The following is a 21,693-nucleotide window of genomic DNA, read 5'->3' as shown; positions in this document are numbered from 1 at the left end:
ATTCTAATTGGGATGATAAATTGATTGATTTGGGCTTAATGATCATTTTGTTACAAAGGCCTCTTAATCTTGGCTAAATGTAAATGTACAATGTCTTGCTGACACATGTGATATTTTGAGCTGCTGCCTTGTAGCAGACTGTAACAGCACTTGAAATGCCTGACACGTGAACTAGACGGGTCATCGTGTAGCAGCCATGTTTATGACCACTCCACCCCCATGGGACACACCTAAACCCCCCCTCTCCACTGCTCAACAAATTAGGTAGTACACGTAGAAATTGTCGTTGTTAAAGGTACAGGTCCATTTAGTTACATACTCGGGACCAACAGATTCAGCAACAGCTTCTATCCCACAGCGGTATAGTTGCACTCAATGCTGCTAAGAAATGATCTGTTGCTGTGACACACGTTTTGTTTTTCTGCTGTCTTAAGTGCAATAAGGGTTTGTTGTGCAATAACGGCTACAATTACATGTTTGTGCATTATACATGCCTATAGTGCTACAGGGATTGTGCAATAACAGGAAGTCATGTGTGTTTCGTTTTAGCTTTATGTGTTTTGTGATATGATGCACTGATTGGTTGGCACTTTTAATTTCGTTGTACATGTTGCAATGACAAATAAAGATCTATTCTATCTATAAGCGATTAACACTGAGGATTTTACTGTGTAGCTTTGTCTGCCTGTAAAACCGATCATAAGTTATCATTTTAGCTTTTTGTTCAATAGTCGACGTATGAATGAACGGTTATGCTGCTTGTTCTATTGCAATTCATTGATGATAATCACTCCGAGGCCACCTGCTGCTGACTGAAATGATCTAATGTCAGGTAATTAAATTATTAATAACTTTAATTACTGACATTGGATCATCCCCCAGTGTTGTTTCCACTGTACTGTAATGATGGGAGGCACAAATTCCAGTAGCCAGTCAGATAACTACTGGGACATGTGCGTCTGTCTGTTTTGTGTCTCTTACTCCAGCCCATCAAAAAGATTATAACGCTTAAGTTATTAATGGGCTACAGAGTGGTGTTCTGCCACAAGGCTGTTTATTTACCCTGTTTCCACCTTCAGAAGGTGGAGAGAAATGCTGACTCTTTCATTGGACAAGTTAATATTTAGCCATTTATGAAAGGGCATATATGGCTTATACAAACCATTGTTTTTGTCCTTTGGACCCTTTTCAACGTTGAAGGTCAGTCCAGAGAGACCATGGAGGTGACCGGAGGTCATTTGTCTCAAAGTTAGACCTTTACCTGGAGGCTGCTGGGACACATTGGGGTGGCCCAAACTGCCTAAAGTACTCTTTCCTCTTATAGTACACAGATCGTTTGGCTGTCATCTGAGGAAGTCGGCTAATCTTAGCTTGGTAACCCATCCCTCCCTCTCTCTCTCTCTCTCTCTTTGTGGATTGCTGGGCTATAGGCTAGTTGTCAGAACTATGTGGATTCACTTGTACTCGCTACCTGCATGCTGTCAGAGGAAGTTACTATGAGAGTTACAGGTAAATTGCTTGGGTGAATGTTTAACAAACGTATGTTCTCATCATTGTTGTGGATTTGCATATGTTGATATAAGCATGTGAGCTAGCATAGACATAGCAATCCAAGATGCATACATGCATGCTAAAGCAAGTTTAGCCTTTATTGCCGGTTTTCATACTGCCATAATTTCTACACCTCATCATAATCTATCCCTCAGTGTCCGTTTGAATTTAACAGGCTGCTCTTGCATCCCACAGTATTTATTTTGGTTAGAAATTGTTCTGCTTGTTGCTACTGGATCGTTGAGCAACAGTCATTGAATGTGTACACTGGCACATCTGACATAGTAGTAACATAATGGCATTTAATCCTGAGTAGCACTTTATCCTGCAGCAGTATCCTTATAATCACTGTCGGGCAGAAACCTTGTATCTCCATATTTAATATTTTTGTTTTTCATAATGCTATTTTAGACCTACGTATGTGTCGTACACATTGGTGAAAATAGAAAATCTGCAAGCTTATAAATCAGCTTTAAATTGGGCTATTTAAAAAAAAGCTTTTAACCATTACATTTTTTGTTCCACCTATAATGACCAAAATAGGACTCAAAAGTGGCTGGATAGTATATTTAAAGGGATATTTCACTTTCCAAAAAACCTTTGGTAACAGGTGACAGTTTTTAAGTTGCTCAATTCAATATTTAGATATTTGATATTCATTTTAGCTGCCCCGCCCCCTTCCTACTGTATACAAACCCATTGTAACTTCACAACACCATTTTAACCATGATAGATTCATCGAAAATACCGGTCCTTTTTTCTGATGACTGATATTGTCCTAATACGTGAGGGGGCCATGCTTTTTCATTTACTGTTCATTTTTAATAATTATTTTAGATTTATTTGAGGCAACATTTTGAAAATGTTCGCGTGTTCTGATCTGATAGCCGCCTCCCCTCCCCTCAAAACAGTTCTCAATGTTTACATCTTACTTGACGAGAAGACATGTGGACATATCCTTATGGAACCAACCAGGGAGAGGGGAAAAACACCACGAGAGTGACGAGTGACCAGTCAAACATGTGTTCTCTCCGCAGTAAATAAATAATCTGTCCGTATGCGATCTGACCATTATTATTTTGATTACACTGCCATGCTCGTTTGAGGACAGGTAGAGATGTCTTTGGGAATGTTGCTGAAGGTTATGATATTTTGTCAGCGGACACCCAAATCAAAGAAACCATACAGCGTGTATTTAATTATTTGATACCTCCGTCCGACAGTCGACGCACTGCAAGGCTACAATGGAAGCATAATTCTCACAGCCCGCGGTGGAATGGACAAGTAACCGGGCAGACCCATTACTGTTGTGGATCAAGGTTATGTTATTTTGTCATCTGACACCCAAACCATACAGTGTTTATTTAATTTTTATATCTATAATCTCCACAGTGAGGCTGGAAAATGTAGCCTCGCAGCCTACTACTATAGCCTACTAGCCTACTGGTAGGCAGGAAAATGGCAACCAGAATAACCCGTTCTGAGTGAAACTCCTCCCTATGCACTGGCCCCTGGAAGAGGGCTGGTCGGCTAAAATTAATATCAAATCATTTGTTTTTGACTGACACACCCAACACATTTTGGTGAAGTCTCTCAAAATTCTTTCTGTATTGATAATCTGATTTTTGGGAATGCATGGAATCACGAAAATGATGGAAGGATTACATTTGCTGTTCCTTCCTACAGGTTTGTGTAACAGCAGCCCATGGAACAGGACACTTCAGAGACGTTTGGTTAGTCAAATGGTTGCTTGTTTGTTGTCTCATTGCATGGAGAAAGTAGTTTATGTCTTGAATTGCTCACTTCACTCACATGGTCTCATGTCCTTCTCAGTGTTGTGTCTGGTGACAAATCAGTTTCTGTCATACTGTATGTTTGCGTCTTGTCTTTGTAATGTAATTTGAGCATTTTTAAGTTTCCCTCACAATGATTATTCAAGCTGACAGGGTGTGGTAGTGTGGTTTATTCAAGCTGACAGGGTACTGTGGTAGTGTGGTTTATTCAAGCTGACAGGCTACTGTGGTAGTGTGGTTGTGATTATTCAAGCTGACAGGGTACTGTGGTAGTGTGGTTGCTGACAGGGTACTGTGGTAGTGTGGTTGCTGACAGGGTACTGTGGTAGTGTGGTTGCTGACAGGGTACTGTGGTAATGAGGTTGCTGACAGAGTACTGTGGTTGACAGGGTACTGTGGTAGTGTGGTTGACAGGGTACTGTGGTAGTGTGGTTGGACAGGGTACTGTGGTAGTGTGGTTGGACAGGGTACTGTGGTAGTATGGTTGCTGACAGGGTAGTGTGGTTGACAGGGTACTGTGGTAGTGTGGTTGCTGACAGGGTACTGTGGTAGTGTGGTTGCAATCCTGGTAAAGCACAATAACATGAAATACCTTGCTCCGCTGATTAGAAATTGATAATCCAAAATTGTCTCCTCATTGATTTCCACTCGGATTCTGCCAATATGACCTCAAACACATTACCTCATTTGTTTTATACTTCATATTTGATTTAGCTATTTGTATTGGGAAGAAGATCCGGAATGGATCTAGATCTGTATCTTCAAATGGTAAAATCAACAGTTAGTATTATAAAATTGGCAAAAAGTTTGCGTTTTATTTGTGTTAAAAGATTTGGTTCATTGTGCGTGGTAAGTCAATGAGGAGACCATTATTTTTCTAATCCACGGGGCAACAGAAAAACCATGGCAAGGTAACCAGTACCAAAAGTGTCATTAGCCATATTTTATACTTTGTTGTATCATGGTGACACGCTGCGGAAATAGCCGATCTACAAGTTCACAGCACATTGCATTGTGGCTTTAAAATGACATGATTGGCGCGCCAATCAAATATCACTTGATGGAGAGTCTTAATTATTTTAGAGCTAATCTTCCCATAGCAGCATTAATTGCATAATGCTGGTTTAGTTGAACAAGAAATTACTGCGTTAAATGATGGAACCACATTGTAGTTCAATATTGATTGTTAATGTTAATGCACCAAAATGGATGGAAAGGCTGCAATATGTCGGTTCCTCAACATGAAAACTTTGTTTTATAGTTGCTTCTGTATATGAATATGCTCTGACTCTGTTTATATTACAAACTGATTTTCCATGCAATGCCATGCAATGAATAGGTTTTTTTTTTAGAACGTGGCATGGAATTTCAAGTATTTGGAACCAGCATCAAAGATTTCTGTAAACAATCATCCCCCATATTTCAACATTTTGTATCTTGTAACTTTCCCTGCTTCCTCGCTGTACTCCTTCTTGCTAAAGCTATATAAGACCACAATTTACAGTGTATATATTTATATGGACCAGCTCGTGAATCTCATTCTATTCACATGCTTATGATATCGAACTATCGACTCAAAACGGCAATCAGTTTTAATTATTTTCTTAGTGGGCCTACACAAATTAAATGCAGACACGTTTTTTTGTGTGTACTATTATGCCGAATTTGTAATGGCTACAGGCACAAGCAACGGAATGTTGGAGCAGCAGGTCCGCAACAGCAGCAGTAACATACACACAAGATTGATCAAACTAATGTTTACAGAAACTATTCAGATATGAGGTTAAATCCTGTATTCCCTCACATCACCTGACCTAACCCTATACTATATATTGTACTTCAATAGTGAATGATCGTCTATTTTAACGGAATATTTGTCTTTGTGCCCAGAGGTGTAGGGATGCTAAGGTCCATGTATTTAATTCTGAGGTGGAGCAGCTGAGAAGGGGAGGCCAGTTGAGAGCTTGTAGGTCTACTGTAGGACTAGGCCTATTTGCAGATCAGAGTTTGTTAAGCAGGCTCTCTCTCCCCTTCATATCAGAGCTATTATAGGTCCTGGTGGTCACGATCTAGATGCGTCTTGTCCTAATTGCTGTGCATCTTTTTTTGGTAGCGCAGTCAGTCAGTAGTATAAACAACTTTCTCTAAACAGTGCTGGCCTTTCTACAGTATGGCCCTAGTAATGCATTTTTCCACTGAAACATCACCTGCATTGGTGACCAGAGCTGTTTCCATCTGAGTTTCAGCTGCTGACAGAGACAGAGAACTTTTAAATTATACTTTTATTGGAGAACGAGGACACTCGCTGGTCATTTCTCTAGGTCCTCCCACAAGTACATATAGTCAGCTTAATACTACACCCAAAATTACTACATTTTGTATCAATTTACTTACCCCATGTGTCCTGGAATATAGCTCATGAAAAAAGTGTCAAGTTCATGGATTTATTTGAAGATCTGCACGATTGGTCTGTGAGAGGACTTCATGGGATTTTTTTCCAAATATTATATCGATAAATTGATGTTTGGCATGTACTGAGCATAATGGTGCCTGGGACTGTATTATACTGCATGATTAGTTTACTTTGATCATTTGTTATGTACATTTTGAATTGGTAAAACATGCATTTCAGTTGATTAACTGCATTGTATCACAAATGGCATACTGTTTTGTAATCTCTGTGAAGGCAAGGGAGTAAGAAGAAGTCTTTGTTGTCTCCATTGTCATTCATCCAGATCTTTTTTTTTTATCTAAGCCGTCTGTTGCCCCTGAGTCAAACTCTTGTTCCCTGTGTTGGTTCCATATTAAGGGGAGAATAGCTCTTTTGTGTTGGTTCATAATGTATCCATTGATAATAATGACTGGACTAGTGCACACAAGACCTTTATGCTCATAAATGTCAGATGCAAGCACACCTGTGAAAAATCAGGGGTACATTCTGTTGATTGCATTAAGTGGGCTTTTAACCTTTTTTTAAAAGAAAGGCCTTTTGTGTGATGCAACTGTGTAAGACTTTAAATGTCTTTCATTTACTCTGTCAAATGTATGAGATATTTGTTTGTTTCTCCAGAATCTATTAGCAGCTATGTTGCTTGTTTTAATCTTCTATGGTTATTGGCTGTAAAAACAGACAAAACTATAAAATGTGCCCCTTGGGGCACAGTTCTCCACCAGGTCTCCATCAGGTTGTGGCCTCCTGGTGGCGCTATAATAGGCCAATGTGAAAAGGGTGCCATTTCTTCTTACGCCTTGGATGGCAATTGTCAAAATGATTTGACAGTAGGAAAGTCTGTGAAAGTTCCACGTAAATTGCATGCTGCGTTCATGATTTGAGGCTTTTTGTTCAAAACGGGCCAATCCTCCAAAGATTTTTGGACACAATCTGGAGGAGTAATATAAAAAATGTCATCGTTTGCATCCAGGGAGTATGTGTACAAAATTTGGCATCGACTGGGTTAACGGTGCCGGAGATTAGCCGGTAACAGACGGACGGACGCGCGCACACACACACACACACACACACACACACACAGGGACGGGGTGCAAAACAAACTCTCTCCCCATGCCTTCGGCCTGGTGGAGACAAAAAATCTATAGGGTTTCATGCTCCTCTAGTGCGGTAGAATGTGTTCTAACATTATTACTATTAGTACTACTACAAAATGCTCAATGTGTGCTTGTGTTTTCTTTCTGTTGTCAGTTTGCAGGTTGCATGGTAAGCTGGACTTAATGCATGGCAGTTGCATGACCCCAGTGACTGCGAGTCTGGTTCTGGGACAAAGAGTGCACGGCTACAACCACAACCATGGCTCAAACCATGCACGTGAATGGCAACGGCCCAGGTAATCACCTGCTTCTGTATTTACTTGGTGTTCACCGATGCCACTGTTCACTTACATTCTACGTACACTGACATGTTATATAAACTGCCTGAATATTATGCATCCGATTAGTTGTTTTGCATTATGTGTATTATTATACTGTTCTGTTTTTATTTATTTACTGTCATGAGTTATATTTCTCGCAATTGAAGACCAACTCATTGGCAACTTGTTGACGGGTTTCGAAGGTCCTAAATCTGTGCATGTCGTCCTGGCTAAATAAAACCTAGCCACGTTGGGATACAATAGGGTCTAATGTGGCTTAGCTATCCAGTTTCATCTATGTTGGTATGTATATTTAGCCTGTTGAGGCCTGCACAACCTTGATTTTGCATGTGGATGCTATGTCGAAATGATCAGAGATGATTTTCTAAGTCTTTATCTGACTTACGGTATTTTAACAAATCCAGTGTTAAGCCAATTTATTCAAGCCCAAGACGGATCACTGCATCTACATTCTAAAGCTTTTGTAATGCTCAGTTCTATTGCTTACAGTAGAGTAATAATCTATATATTACAATAATCTTTGTCCGTCTGTGCCTATCATTTAATCCGATCGAGCTTCACATTTATTAAATGCATTGTTAAAAGCACAAAAGTACAATATTAGCGAGTAGCTGTTCTATAGAACCTTATTGCTCCAAACGGGAGCAAGAACTGTGGAACAAGTTTTACACTAGACTCTATGCTGTGGTGTTTTACACTAGACTCTATGCTGTGGTGTTTTACACTAGACTCTATGCTGTGGTGTTTTACACTAGACTCTATGCTGTGGTGTCACGGTGGTGTCACTGTGGTTTTACACTAGACTCTATGCTGTGGTGTCACGGTGGTGTCACTGTGGTTTTACACTAGACTCTATGCTGTGGTGTCACGGTGGTGTCACTGTGGTTTTACACTAGACTCTATGCTGTGGTGTTTTACACTAGACTCTATGCTGTGGTGTTTTACACTAGACTATGCTGTGGTGTCACGGGTCAAGTTTTACACTAGACTCTATGCTGTGGTGTTTTACACTAGACTCTATGCTGTGGTGTTTTACACTAGACTATGCTGTGGTGTCACGGGTCAAGTTTTACACTAGACTCTATGCTGTGGTGTTTTACACTAGACTCTATGCTGTGGTGTTTTACACTAGACTCTATGCTGTGGTGTTTTACACTAGACTATGCTGTGGTGTCACGGGTCAAGTTTTACACTAGACTCTATGCTGTGGTGTTTTACACTAGATTCTATGCTGTGGTGTCACAGGTCAAGTTTTACACTAGACTCTATGCTGTGGTGTTTTACACTAGACTCTATGCTGTGGTGTTTTACACTAGACTCTATGCTGTGGTGTCACAGGTCAAGTTTTACACTAGACTCTATGCTGTGGTGTTTTACACTAGACTCTATGCTGTGGTGTCACGGGTCAAGTTTTACACTAGACTCTATGCTGTGGTGTCACGGGCAAATGGACGTTTTACACTAGACTCTATGCTGTGGTGTCACTAGACTCTATGCTGTGGTGTCACGGGCAAATGGAAGTTGCACACCACTGTTGGAATGTCAGACATGGCATGTGCTGCCAAAAAAATGCTAGCAAGTCTGATAACGGTGTCAGAAATGCATTATACCATGTCAAAACAACATTATGTAATTACCTGTCTTCAAACTTAAGGAGTCGTTTAGGACTTAATTTGACCCCTCCCATTTCAAAAGTGCACCAAGGCTGTTTGTTTCTGTGCTTGCGTGCACAGAAGAGATTTCCACACTTAAGTGCGAAATCAACCCTGTCAGCCTAGGTCCAGCACAGAGCACACACCTGCAGACGGCTCACATTCTTGGCCTGGCAAACAAACACAAGCGGAAAGTGAATCCTTTTTACTTACAAATCCCCAGAGGTATGCACAGCATGCGTGGCAGATCATTTCTGGACACTTGAGCACCATGTTTTGTGTGAGCCTGAGCCTGTATAAGAAACCTCTTCTTATATACCGACAACAACAACCGGGGTGGCATCTCAAATACACACAAAGATGTGTATCAGATGTGTATCACATAAACATACCCAAAAACAACCACAGAGAAGCTCGGCGTTTCCATTTTGAGTTTGATGTTTTTGATTTAGCTGCAGCGTTTACATTTTGAGTTTGGTGTTTTTGATTGAGCATTGAGTTGTAGGATATCAATTGTTATCTGTGAAGAGGCTCTTATGCTGTGCAACGGTACACATCTATTTGATAGACTGATGTTGGAAAAGAAAACACAGAGGCTGGGGCTCTGCCATTACATGGCAGCAGTGGACCAAGACAGAGAGCAGCCTAGCAGGAGTAAAGTGAAAAGTGGAGCCTGTAGAGCTTCTCCAAATCCTCTCAAGCAGTGTTGTTTCAACAGAGAGACAAGCCAACTACAACTTAAAACGCCCCACGGCATTGTGGTCCGTGAGCCGGTTTCTTATTGTGTCTGTAAGACCTGTGTGTTTGTGAGTGTATGCCAGAGGGGCGGGGTGGCACCACGTGTCTTTATTGTAAATGGCATAATTGTGCCTCATTCACTAAGCCTGACTGGATTTTCAACATTTTTACGCCAAGATTTACACCAAGAGATTTGTCATGTGTTGGCAAAATGGATCTCTGGTTTCAAGTGTGGGTTTGCCTCTAATTACATTCAATAGTATAATGTCACTTTTTGAAAGGATTACATTTTCATTGAAACTTTGCCTTTATCTTGGTTTAGACATTTGTATATTACAATCTTTTCAGAACCTAAACTGGGATTAAAGCACAATTACACCTCTGTAGAAGTTTCAATTGTGTAGTTAAGTTATTACCATGATGTAACTCCTAATATTGTTGAGATATCTTCAATAGTTGCTCCATTGATTGAAAATTGACGGACAGTTTAAACGGGTGCTTTGACCACCCTCAGTTGCAAATTCTGTCCCCTCAGTTTAAGTTTTATATACATATTGTTTTACTATATAAAAATGATGTGTGCCCCATTCATTTAATCCTGGAGCCGAGCCTGCACATCAAAACATGTGATTGGCAGGGAATGCTATTACTGTACAAATACATTAACTACACTGTTGATCTTTATCATAGTATATTGAAACAACAATAATGTCTGTTTCGGCCTTTCATGATGCATTATGTGAGAAAACATTACATCAATCTGATGTTTTCTGAAGTCAAGATTTCTATTTTGACATGTACACGGCAAACGATGTCACAGCCACCAAGGCTAAAAACAAGCAGTTAGGAGATATAGTTTTCACATTCATGGATTGTATACAGTGATTGTGAAATCATTAGAGTAAACATTTCAGCATAACTTTGGTGGCATTGGAGACAGTTTTATGACTGCTCTGCTAGTGGGAACAACAACAATAATACAATGAGATAATGTTGACAGTTTGTGATGGCACTTTACATAAGTTTTGTCTCTGTAGTTTGCTTTGATAATTCTGCTGAAGTTAAGAAGATGAGTTGCCAGTATAGAAATATTCCATTCTGTATTTCTACTTACAGTACAGTCACAAAAATACGATATTAGATTGATATTCATTTGATCAGATACGCCCCCTCCTAAATAAACCCATTGAACGTCAAACTAAATTGTATCTATGTTAGACTCCTTGAAAACATATGTCCCTGGTTCTGGTGAATGATATTGTCCTGATAACTGTTCCACCATGCAGAAAAACTGCAATATCACTTTTTGAGTGGTGCACTCCAAGGAACAGCAACGTCTGTGTTCACCTATGTACCTATGTGGCCATGAGCACCAGTATATGACTAGGAGTACCAGTAGGGGCGCTGTTGTGCCAGAAATGGAGAGAGAGAGAGGGATAGTATTAGTGCTGCACTGTTGCCTGCTAATGAGAGAGAGAGGAGGGGGGGGGGGAGAGGGCAGTTGCACCACTCAGTTCACACGGGTGTGATTTTTCAATAGCGTTCAGCCCTCCAGTAGCGTTCAGCCTGTATAATTGTTTTACTTTATGCACTAAGGGATTGAGATGGACAAACCCTTTCATACTTCATCTCCTGCCTCACTGCTTGCTAAGGAAGCCCGGACATTTCCTCGAGTCTGCGTCATTGTGTAGAATGTTGTTGAATTTGGCAAGAACGTCTGGCACTGTCTCGCGAGTTGCTTGAAAAATGAAATGTTTTGGTTCTAGCACTCTAACCTATTTGTCCTTGATTTCCCACCCTATCCGCCATTGAAAGAAATGGTACAAAATGTGTAGTGTAGTACTGTGTTGTTTGGTGTTTGCATCCTGGGTTTATGTAAGAATGCATGTCTTGTAGTAAGAGGGGTTGATCAAACGTTGTTGTGACTAATTAGGCGTATGGGGCTCACAGGCAGGGTCAGGAAATGCAGTGCGTGCGTGTGTGTGTGCGTGTGTGTGTGTGTGCGTGTGTGTGTGTGTGTGTGTGGAACCTCTGTTATTCTGTGTTGGGGCGTGTGTCTGGCTAGTTGCTACCATACACTAGTCCTGTCCTCTAAACACTTGGCTTCACACAGCAGTATTTTGCCAACATTCAGCGTCACGCACCCAAGTGTGAGTATGATACATGAATATTACACCATTTTCTGGTAACTTAAATATTGTTTTAACACTAGCTACTGTAGGGCTTCATGCGAGACCTGTCTTCTGATTTTCTTGGAACTCGAAGGAAAGTTCTCTTGTGTTCTAGACAGGGAATAATGGTAATCTTTCTCAACTGCTATTTTGGGTGGTTTTCTCTGGAAAAAGTATACTTTTTGTTAGACAGACAACGGTTGCATTATATGAGTTTGGGTGATGTTGACATTTCTAACTGCCCATTTACTGCACAAGTATGCACTCTGTACTGCATGTACTCGTACAGGATGTGTACAGTATCTACATTGTAGGTGAAGTCTTAAGTAATGTACAGTATGTACAAAATAAACAGTGATGTGTCTAGGCGTCATCAGGGAAACCTACATGTATAGGATGTATGGCAGCAGTAGTTCTCATCCTGTTAAGAATGTGTGCCCATAAAGCTCTATCGCTGGTATAATGTGCCAGTGAGCGTAGGCTAGCAAAACAGATTAGTGATTTGACCACTTGAAACCTAGCATCCCTGTTCCACGAGGGAATGTTTGCCATAGAAATAGCAGATCTACAAGCTTAAGTTACGACGCATCACAACGCGTAAATAAGGTTGGTTATTTTCGTCGAGTGGAGTACAGCGCAGACCCTGGTAAACCATTAGTTTATACTAAGTATAGATGGTTTAAGTGGTTAAAACCAGGAAATAGCTGTGCCTTGGAGGTGCTGTTGACGAATTCACATGCAACTAGGAAACTATGCAGCCTTTTTAGTGCAGTACTTTGTTCCGTATCCAAGCACACAATGGATTTTAAAGGGCTTTTGTTATCACTAAATGTAAACTTTTACAAACGTCCCTGCAAACATGGGCATAGTGCCATTTTCCTCTGTCCTGAATATAACTTCATTGGTCAACACAAACATTCCAACATGAACAGGAATGCCAGCATTCTAAGAGCCCAACCGATTTGTGGGTCTGATTGAGATTTCCGAGAATCCTAGACCACATTACTAATGTGTTGACCAATATTTTGTTAAAGTGCAACTTCTTCTAATAAATTTGGGAGAACTTGGAACAAACAAATATAAAAATAAACACAAAATGCACTTGGTTTACTTCTTGTCGTCCTGTGTCCAGGGCTGGCAGTGCACATTTCCATTGTTGGGCCTCAGGACAGTGGTAATGACTTTCCTGTCTGTCTGTGAAAGACTTGTGATTGGCCTTCGTAAAAAAACAAAAAATCAAAAGGAAAAAAGCTTTCTTTCCTTGGCTACTACAGTACAGTAATCAGTAATATTTATATTTCTGTATCCCTGCTGAGGATGCATGACACTACAAAGATGTTTGGAATCCCATCTTAAAAATCTGTTTTGAGTTGTTTACATGCCTAATGTTTCATTGGGTAATTAAAACTGCTCACAGTTGGCCATTTTATCACCACTTCAGGGCCAATAAAAGTTTGCTTTCAGAATGTGACTGTTTTCCAGCTCCATATATCAGATGTTCGATGGAAAGATTCTAATTCTAATACAATATATTAAAATGTGTCCCAACTGACCATATATACTGTATATTATGATCAGTTGATATTCCTTTCACTGATTGTATTAACGATTAGAAATTGTCTATTGTTAAGGTAGTCTAAGGTAGTCTCTCGAGACAGACTGGTGCGGTTTTGTCAATGGGTTCCCAGAATGGTCAAATGGAGTGCTACCTCAAAACACTTGTATTGTGTGTAATCCCTGTCACATTGACAATGTAACAACCTCGTTAGTGTGACTATCCGTACCCTGTCACTGGAACGTGCCCCCCCCCCCCCCCGCACACACATCAGTTGTCCCTCAGTGATGAGGTCACAGCTCAGCTGTTCAGGGTCTCCGTGCCCCAGTACCAAAGAGCACCCTGTCACTTCTATGACATGGCTGGTGTGCTCGCTGTCCCTCGTGCCAAGGGAGTCCTCGGCTCCAGACGGTACAAGAGTCCGTCTGTGTCAGCAGGGTACAGGGAATATTTACACCAGAAAACACAGGATGTGCCCTTTCAGGTCAGTACATGTCACAGTACAGCATTGACAGTGGCATTGACAGTGGACGCTTTGTGTTGGAACGCGTAGCACAAAATCTGCACTGTTGAAGATACTTTATTTTAGAATGGATTGATGTTGACGTTTTCTTTCAAGCGATGTTGGCAAAAATGTGCTGGTTAATTCTAGAAGATGTATTCATTCATATTCAATTCACTTGGAAGAACTACAACATGAACCCACTGTTTCTCGTTCAATAGGTAACTCTTTGTTTTAAAGGTTTGACCTCTGATGCTATAAGTAGCCAAGCAAGCTACATATCCCAAGAACATAGGCTTTATTGTCATGGCTGCAGCTACCTGACACTGAATAACAGGACCCCTGTTTGGGCAGGGAAGAGCCTGGCTGAAAGCTGCACGCGATTGGAGGAAGCCATCGGCCAATAGCGCGTCTGACTTGTGCTTGGCTAAGTTTACACCAATAGTGGAATTTTTTCCCCTTATGGAGTGAGGATTGAGAAAGAGTGAACAGAGAGAAGAGAGAGAACAGCTCTGTAGTCTGTTCCTTTTTATATCCTGTCCTGCCAGCGCGTTCACAGTGAGAGAGAGAGAGAGGGAGAGAGAGAGGAGAGTGTGCTAGGGACTGGAGCCTGCTATTTGACTGAGGTAAGTGAAGTTTGAACAACAAGGCAGTGAGGTTTTCGCAGCAGGCTTAGCATTGTAATTCCCTCCTCTGTTTTCACTGAACGGAAAGGATTGACGGAAGAGGCTGTCGGAGCAGTGTGCCCTGGGAAGTGAGACCAGCGGGGCTGTTTATTTCAAGCCCCTGTTTACTTTAGTCCGTAAGAGTTCCTGGCATACCAAGAACAAGGCGCTGTATTTGGCCAACACAGTGTGAATGTATAGTCTGCTAATGGCCTGGATAGTTGGGGAAAGCAGGCCTCTCTCATCTGATTGAGGGGGCATTTTTCAACCAGACGTGTGGAATTTGGACTTCGATATAAGCAGCTTTGATTGACATCCAAGAACATGGTTTACTCAATAATTAAATCTAGATTGTTATGTTGTTGTTGTTTTTTTCATCCTTTTGTGGAAAGACTGCAAAGACATGCAAAAGTGTTTATGTGAGTGTTTGAGGGTAGAACAGTTTTTTTTTTAGAAAAGGGATCATTTGAATCGTTAAAAGGGATGCATTTTGGACTTAAAATATTGACTTGGTGTGTTGACCTTTTATCTCTCTGTGCTTTCTGACTCTGCTATATCCATGTTCTGTAAACAAGAGATTATGCAGGTTGTCAGCAGGTCTGTCTGTCACAATACATACATGCAGTCAACGGTCACAAGCCTCATTCATGTTAATGTTTAGTTCTATGAAAAAAACCAAACATTATTTACACGGAACAACAGTGACATTAAAATGAATATAGTTTTGTATTGTTATCAAGAGACAAACGAGTTGTTTACTTCTCAAGTACATGTTTCCAGGGAGTTGCTGTCCCATTGGGCTCTTGCATAGTTTCAGGCTGACTTGAGCCACCCGTCTCCAAAATGATTACCACTCGTGTTTTTCTAGCAGAAACATGTGAAACATTTGAGTCGTGTTTAGGCTTGCAGCTGCAAATAAGGGCAATTGTCTGCGGCTAAGGAAACACTTGAATGTTTAGTTTTACCTTCAAGATTTGTATTTAATGAAAAAGAAGACATTTGTCTAGCTGTCATTTTTGTTTTGTTAAAATGAAATCCTATTCTTATCGCAAGACGAGGATCAAAACTGTTCTCCAGAAGAATTTGAAGAAGTTCTGAATATGAAAATGTGAACATGGCATCTAACTGAATGTTGTGTTCTCTTTGTCTACTTCCCTACACAGAGAGAGGACAGAGGTGTCCAGGCACAGAGGATGAAAAGGATTCGGTGGCCCCCTACTACGTTGAAACCCCCTACGGTTATCAGCTAGACCTGGATTTCCTCAAGTATGTGGATGACATTGAGCGGGGCAACACCATTAAAAAGCTGAGCATCCAGAGGAAGCCCAGAGCGGCCAGCAGACCACTGACGGTGCCAAGGGGCAGCACCAGTGGGGGCAGTGTTCAGGCTGAATGGACCTCCACAGACTCCCTGTCCTCCTCCAACAGCGACGACACCAAGCAGTCCCCAGTGTTCTTCACCTCCAGGCCCCTGCAGGCCGCTCCGCCCCTCACCCCCACACTGACGCCCACCCTGAGCAGGGCAGCCGTGGCCTATGACACCCCGCTTCAACTGTCCTGCTTGAGCAGCTCGGAGCCCAAGCAGCTGCTGCCGCCCCCCTCGCCCCGGTTTGCCACTCGCCACAACACCCAGGTGGAGAAGACGCTGATGGAGACGCGGCGGCGTCTTGAACAGGAACGTCTGCTCATGCAGCCCCACAGCGAGCCCCCTCCCCGCCGCCGCCTGGCCAGCTTCGGTGGCCTGGGCTCCAACAGCTCCCTGTCCTCCTATTCTGGCTCTGTGGGTCTGAGTCAGATTTCCCCCAGCAGCCTTCAGCCGCTCCCCCTCAACGGCCACCTCCACAATGGGGAATACAGCACTTACTACCCGCCTTCCCTGGGCAGCTCCATTCGCCATAGCCCCATGAGCTCTGGCATGACCACGCCGGTGACCAACGTCAGCCCTATGCACCTGCAGCAGATCCGTGAGCAGATGGTGGTGGCTCTCAAGAGGCTTAAAGAGCTAGAGGAGCAGGCCAAGAGCATTCCCATCTTACAGGTCAAGATTGCGGTTCTGCAGGAAGAGAAAAGGCAACTGACTGCTCAGTCCAAGGGCCAGGGGCCTCCCGGGGGCTTCCGCAAGCGCTCGTACAGTGTGGGCAGCGCTGACCAGATGGAAAGCCCGGGCCCCATCCAAAAGGAAACGGAGCTCCACATTGTGGAGCCTGAAGCCCAGGAACAGAACGCTCAGCGTCTGGAGGAGTTCAGGCGCCTGGCCGCCGAGGTCCAAGCTCTGGAGAAAAAGACCCAGGACACCAACGCAGCTGAAATTCGGCAAATCCAGCCGGCTCGCGCACAGAACCAAACTCGCCAGCAAAACGTTGGCATCGGCGCGGACGAAAACATGAACAGCCTCGCCGTCACAGAGAGGAAATTGGCCACGGAGCCTCGGTTTCGTGACGCCGGGGTGTCAACGGAGCGACAGGAGACACGCAGCTCCGCGGTGGGTGTAACTGAGGCCATGCTGGGCATGACCAGTGAAGCCGAGAAGGAGATTGAGCTCCAGCAGCAGACCATAGACGCGCTGAAGGAGAACGTCTACCGCCTGGAGGTCCAGCTGAAGGAAACCACCCACCAGATGGAGATGGGCAAGCTGAAGCTGGAGCTGCAAGCGGCCGGCGGATCCAGCAAGAAAAAAGTAGACAAGGGATGCATGGCCCGGCCCGAGATGTACAGCACCTCTGTGGAGGCCAGAATCCAGACCAACACCCAGGGAGTGGGTAATCACCTGGAGTTCAGCCATGCTAGCACGGCTAAGACTCTTCTCACCCAAACCGTAGGGGTGACTTGTCAGCCCAGCATGTGCAGCATTGCCATAGGCCCCGAGGTACCCATGGAGCGATGGGTGGTGCACGAGAGAGTGGAGGTCCACGACCGATGTGTAGGGAGACGAGTGGAGATGTGCCACCAGGGAGTAGGCGTGGACCTGCTGAACGTCTCTGACGTCGGAGTTAACACGGAAGACAGCTCGGCCCTCTGTAAACCCGCTGCCGAGCCGATCAAGGAGTCTAGATCGCTCGGTTGTGGGGAGTGTTCTGTGGACGTGGTTGTCAACCCTGTCAAAGAGCTCGTGTCTCAAGGAACCAACCCGGATGTCGTCACCAAAATGGACTCTGGCGTCATGGTCACCCCCGAGACGGCGTCTCAACAAACTAACACCGAGACGGAAGCCGTGAGCAAGGCCACCAACACGAGAACAGCCGTCCTGGCTGATGCGTTCACCAACACCGTGTCGGTCACTTGCGACAAGCACACCAGCACAGTGGTCAACGAGACCAGAACCATCGCTGCCGGGGACGGGCTGGTCAAAGACGTTACAGACACGGCAAATAAGCGTTCTATAGCCGTGGGCACTACCACAGAGGTGGAGTCATCCCTGGGCAAATCCTCCCCTACCAAAACCAAAGACTGTGGCGTGGGACCGCTAAGCATTCACGAGAACGTCTTGATCGGCCTGAAAACCAGGAACATAGCCTGTGGCCCGTCATCCCAGCTGACGGAATCTACCAAAAGCAGCGGGGAAGAGAGCACGGGGGTGCCGACAAAGGCGCAGGCCGGCGGGGCCGCGGGACTGGACCACTACATCGAGAGGGTGCAGAAACTCCTTCAGGAGCAGCAGATGCTCCTGGCAGAGAACTACAGTGAGCTCGCCGATGCCTTCGGTCAGCCCCACTCCCAGTTTGGTTCCATCAACAGTGAGCTGGTCAACACCCTCTCGTCCATCAACTCGGTCATGAAGTACGGGAGTGCCGAGGAGCTTCGAAGCGTTGACGTCCTGAATCTGCAGCCAGGGGGCGCCGACGCTTCCCACAAAGGTCAGGCTTTAAATGATTCCAATGTGTTTATGTTTATCCTGCAAGTTGATGACTGAATGCATAATATGTTGGCATCCCTTCTCTGTCACTGTATTGCAAAATACTGTACATAGTTTCCTAGCAATGAATTGTCAAGGGACACACACACACACCACACAGACACACACACACACCACACAGACACACACACACACACACACACACACACACACACACACACACACACACACACACACACACACACACACACACACAGCTGGCGCAGCCAGACTGTAAAACATCTAACCAAAATGGCTGTTAGCCATTAATCTGCTGCCTTGTGGGGACATTGAAGAGAAAGTGAAGATTTACTGAAACAATTAGATTTCACAAGATTGACTCGTTTTAAACCCTGATTTGTGTTGCCAAATCCGTTGCTCTGCTCTCTCACTCTTTCACTGGGATTGAGCATTTATTGAGGCTTTTTAGCTACCTTAATTAATGTAGCTACCTTTCAATGCATTGAGCAATGCATAAATAGGTGATTCATAATATATACTATATATATAGTATAATAATAATATATAGTATAATATATATACTTATACTGTACATATTGCTGATATGTTTGTTAGACGTCGATTTTGAAATAGTCTTCAGCACACATGAAGCTATATTTCCCCCTGCAGTGCACTCGTAAGGAACTATTCGGCGAGGAACAAACCTGAACTGAATTGTCACCATCCCTCACTGACCTGTCCACAAAGGGATACAACAATGCTGCAATGAGGCAATGCAAACAATATGGCCGATATAATAACGTGGCTGAGGACCAAAGGTCTATTTTTAATCTGTGGCGGGTCCCGATTTGTGCCATGCTGCAGAGGAGATAGTGGGTGGAGGAGGAGGACGGGGGTTCACACACTGTGCCATGCTGCAGAGGAGATGGTGGGTGGAGGAGGAGGACGGGGGTTCACACACTGTGCCATGCTGCAGAGGAGATGGTGGGTGGAGGAGGAGGACGGGGGTTCACACACTGTGCCATGCTGCAGAGGAGATGGTGGGTGGAGGAGGAGGACGGGGGTTCACACACTGTGCCATGCTGCAGAGGAGATGGTGGGTGGAGGAGGAGGACGGGGGTTCACACACTGTCTGCATGTGTAAAGTGACGCCTGATGGGATCGGACAGGCCAAAGTTATCTCTGACCCCGAAAAATGCGGCGGGGGCTTTGGACCTGTACCAACAATGAGCTCATTTCTTTCAGGAGCCAGTGGCATCGGACCTATTGGCCACTTGTTGTTTTTGCCCACGTCCCCCCTGTGTCCAACACCCCTCCCATCCTCTGGCTAGCGCCTCACTGTTGATGCTGATTCATGGCTCCCTCGTTACATAACCGCATGGGGCGTCCTGGTTGCCATACGGATAGAGAGAGGGGGTCATTGTCTGTCTTCGGGGCAAGCTTGGTTTTTGGTCAGATACTGGCCTCTCTTGGAAGACTAATGGTGCTGTTCTAGTAATTACACAGTTTTATTATAGTCATTCATAAATGAGAGAGAAATAATGTCAAAGGTAGTAAAAGTAAGCCTGATGCCAGTTCCAGGGACATTCTGTGGCTGACTTTGCACCTACCTACGTATCAAAGTAAAACGTATCAAAGTAAAGGTGGACATTTTTTTAATATAATTTAATGTCGACAACTGCAGACCACTACTGTAAAGCAGGTATACTAGTGCGAAAGGTTTTAAACTATGTCTAAAGTCAACCGCGAGCCAGTGACACGGTCCTGTTTCTTGGTTGCGGTTGGTGGACCGTTGCTGCTGGATTTCAAACGGGTCGGAGGATATTGAAAAAGCAGGACAAAAGGGAAATATCTGCATGGATAATGTTCTCCAGGTCTGACCTTGAAGCAAAACAGCTGAGTTTCTAAATCCAGATGACGGGAGCATTCTTTCAGCACACTCATCTTTCAACATCAATCATTCCTGCATTCGCTAACCCTAGATTCTACCTTAACCATTTAGATCCATTATACTTTGTTGACCAGGGTCCCCCAAGGCTTTATGCTAGGCCCTCTCCTTTTTTCCTTCTACACCAAATCTCTCTCTCTCACAATATAATGCATCGTTATTGCGAGCTTGCTGAATCTTTGCCTATTATGACGAGCCCAGAATAGGGACCTTAGGGTCCATGTGGTTAATACGAATGCCAGTCCTTATTTTACTATGGATTTTGTTTATATCCAGTATCTCCCATTAAAATATTTCAGAATGTAATGTTGCAAAAACAAGTGTGCCTGGAAGTTGGTTATCAACTGAAACTTTAAACACGATGTGCACTTGAGTGTTTACTCAATGCGCGAGTGTTTGTGTGTAAGCATCTGTAAAGTCTTGCCCATACCTGCCAGGCACTTTTAGATCAAAGAGCACTCTGGATGGGTTTTTACCATAGTAAAACACCATGAGATCCAACATGGAATTTAACCCCCTTTGCTTGTTACTTTCAGAGCTCTTCGTGTGCAAAGCATTTGAGTCGAAGCATTTGTGCACAAACTTTTCCGTTTTCATGCATGAATGCAGCACAGATTGCATAAAACTGTTTTAGGTTAACCCATTTTGGGCGGGAACCCCTTTTGGTGTTCGCATTATCTTATGCTTTAGCTATTGAAAAATAGCAGACCTACAAGCTCATAGGTCTGCTATTTTTGAAAAATCAAAGACATTTTTAAAATCTGATCTCGGGTCAAAATGGGTTAATTGAAAAGACACACAAATGGGAATAATACAATAATAATAAACAGAAAATAAATAAAAGGTAGTTCATGAAATGTGAGGCCATGGTGAAGCTGTGTTGCACTATACTATCTGTCGCTTAACGTCAATCTCCCCCTCCTCTCATCACCTCCTTTTCTAAACCGTGGTAGAAGGCAGCCAGCAGCCAGCAGTCTCCCAGTCAGTGAGCGTACAGCGAACGGAGCTCTCCTGCACACAGCTGACCACCACCTCCACCACCACGTCGTCGACGTCCCCGCCTGCTGCAGACAACCCTGCGTCCACCCTCACCCCGCAGCAGCAGCAGGCCGAGCAGAAGATCCGTATGGATCAGCAGATGTCCACAGCGCTGCATGGTAGGTATATACCTCTCTGAGGTCGGCACCTCCCACTCACTGCTGCTGTAACCATGGCTCTCGTAACGCCTCATTAGCGCCGTAGCGCCGTTGTCATTAGGTTTCCCAGGTGAAGAATGTTAGTTGAGCCCCATCATGCAACAGGGTAAATACAGCCGACAACAGCAGCAGCAGGACTTGTGAACCGGGCGTAGTACGTACGTACGTACGTACTGTATGTA

The 21,693-nt window shown here is 43.8% G+C and overlaps 1 protein-coding gene across 5 annotated transcripts in view; it reads left to right on the top strand.

The window, feature by feature from the left end:
• Window positions 1-21,693, top strand: part of kank1a (KN motif and ankyrin repeat domains 1a) — a 61,817-nt gene that overhangs the window by 27,967 nt on the left and 12,157 nt on the right. For 2 of the 5 annotated variants that reach the window (XM_080766965.1, XM_080766966.1), the window contains exons 2-4: window positions 7,045-7,186; window positions 15,678-18,368; window positions 21,269-21,472. In XM_080766965.1, the coding sequence (XP_080623091.1) occupies window positions 7,150-7,186; window positions 15,678-18,368; window positions 21,269-21,472 (2,932 nt within the window). In that variant the 5' untranslated portion in view covers window positions 7,045-7,149. Of the gene's footprint in view, window positions 1-1,417; window positions 1,510-3,170; window positions 3,285-7,044; window positions 7,187-15,677; window positions 18,369-21,268; window positions 21,473-21,693 lie in introns of those variants that run through there. The other 3 variants (XM_080766967.1, XM_080766969.1, XM_080766968.1) reach the window with 3 other exon arrangements.

Source organism: Protomyctophum bolini (genome assembly GCF_963924005.1).
Source record: "Protomyctophum bolini genome assembly, chromosome: 6".
NCBI lineage: Eukaryota > Metazoa > Chordata > Actinopteri > Myctophiformes > Myctophidae > Protomyctophum > Protomyctophum bolini.
This window is presented reverse-complemented; position numbering and strand designations above follow the sequence as displayed.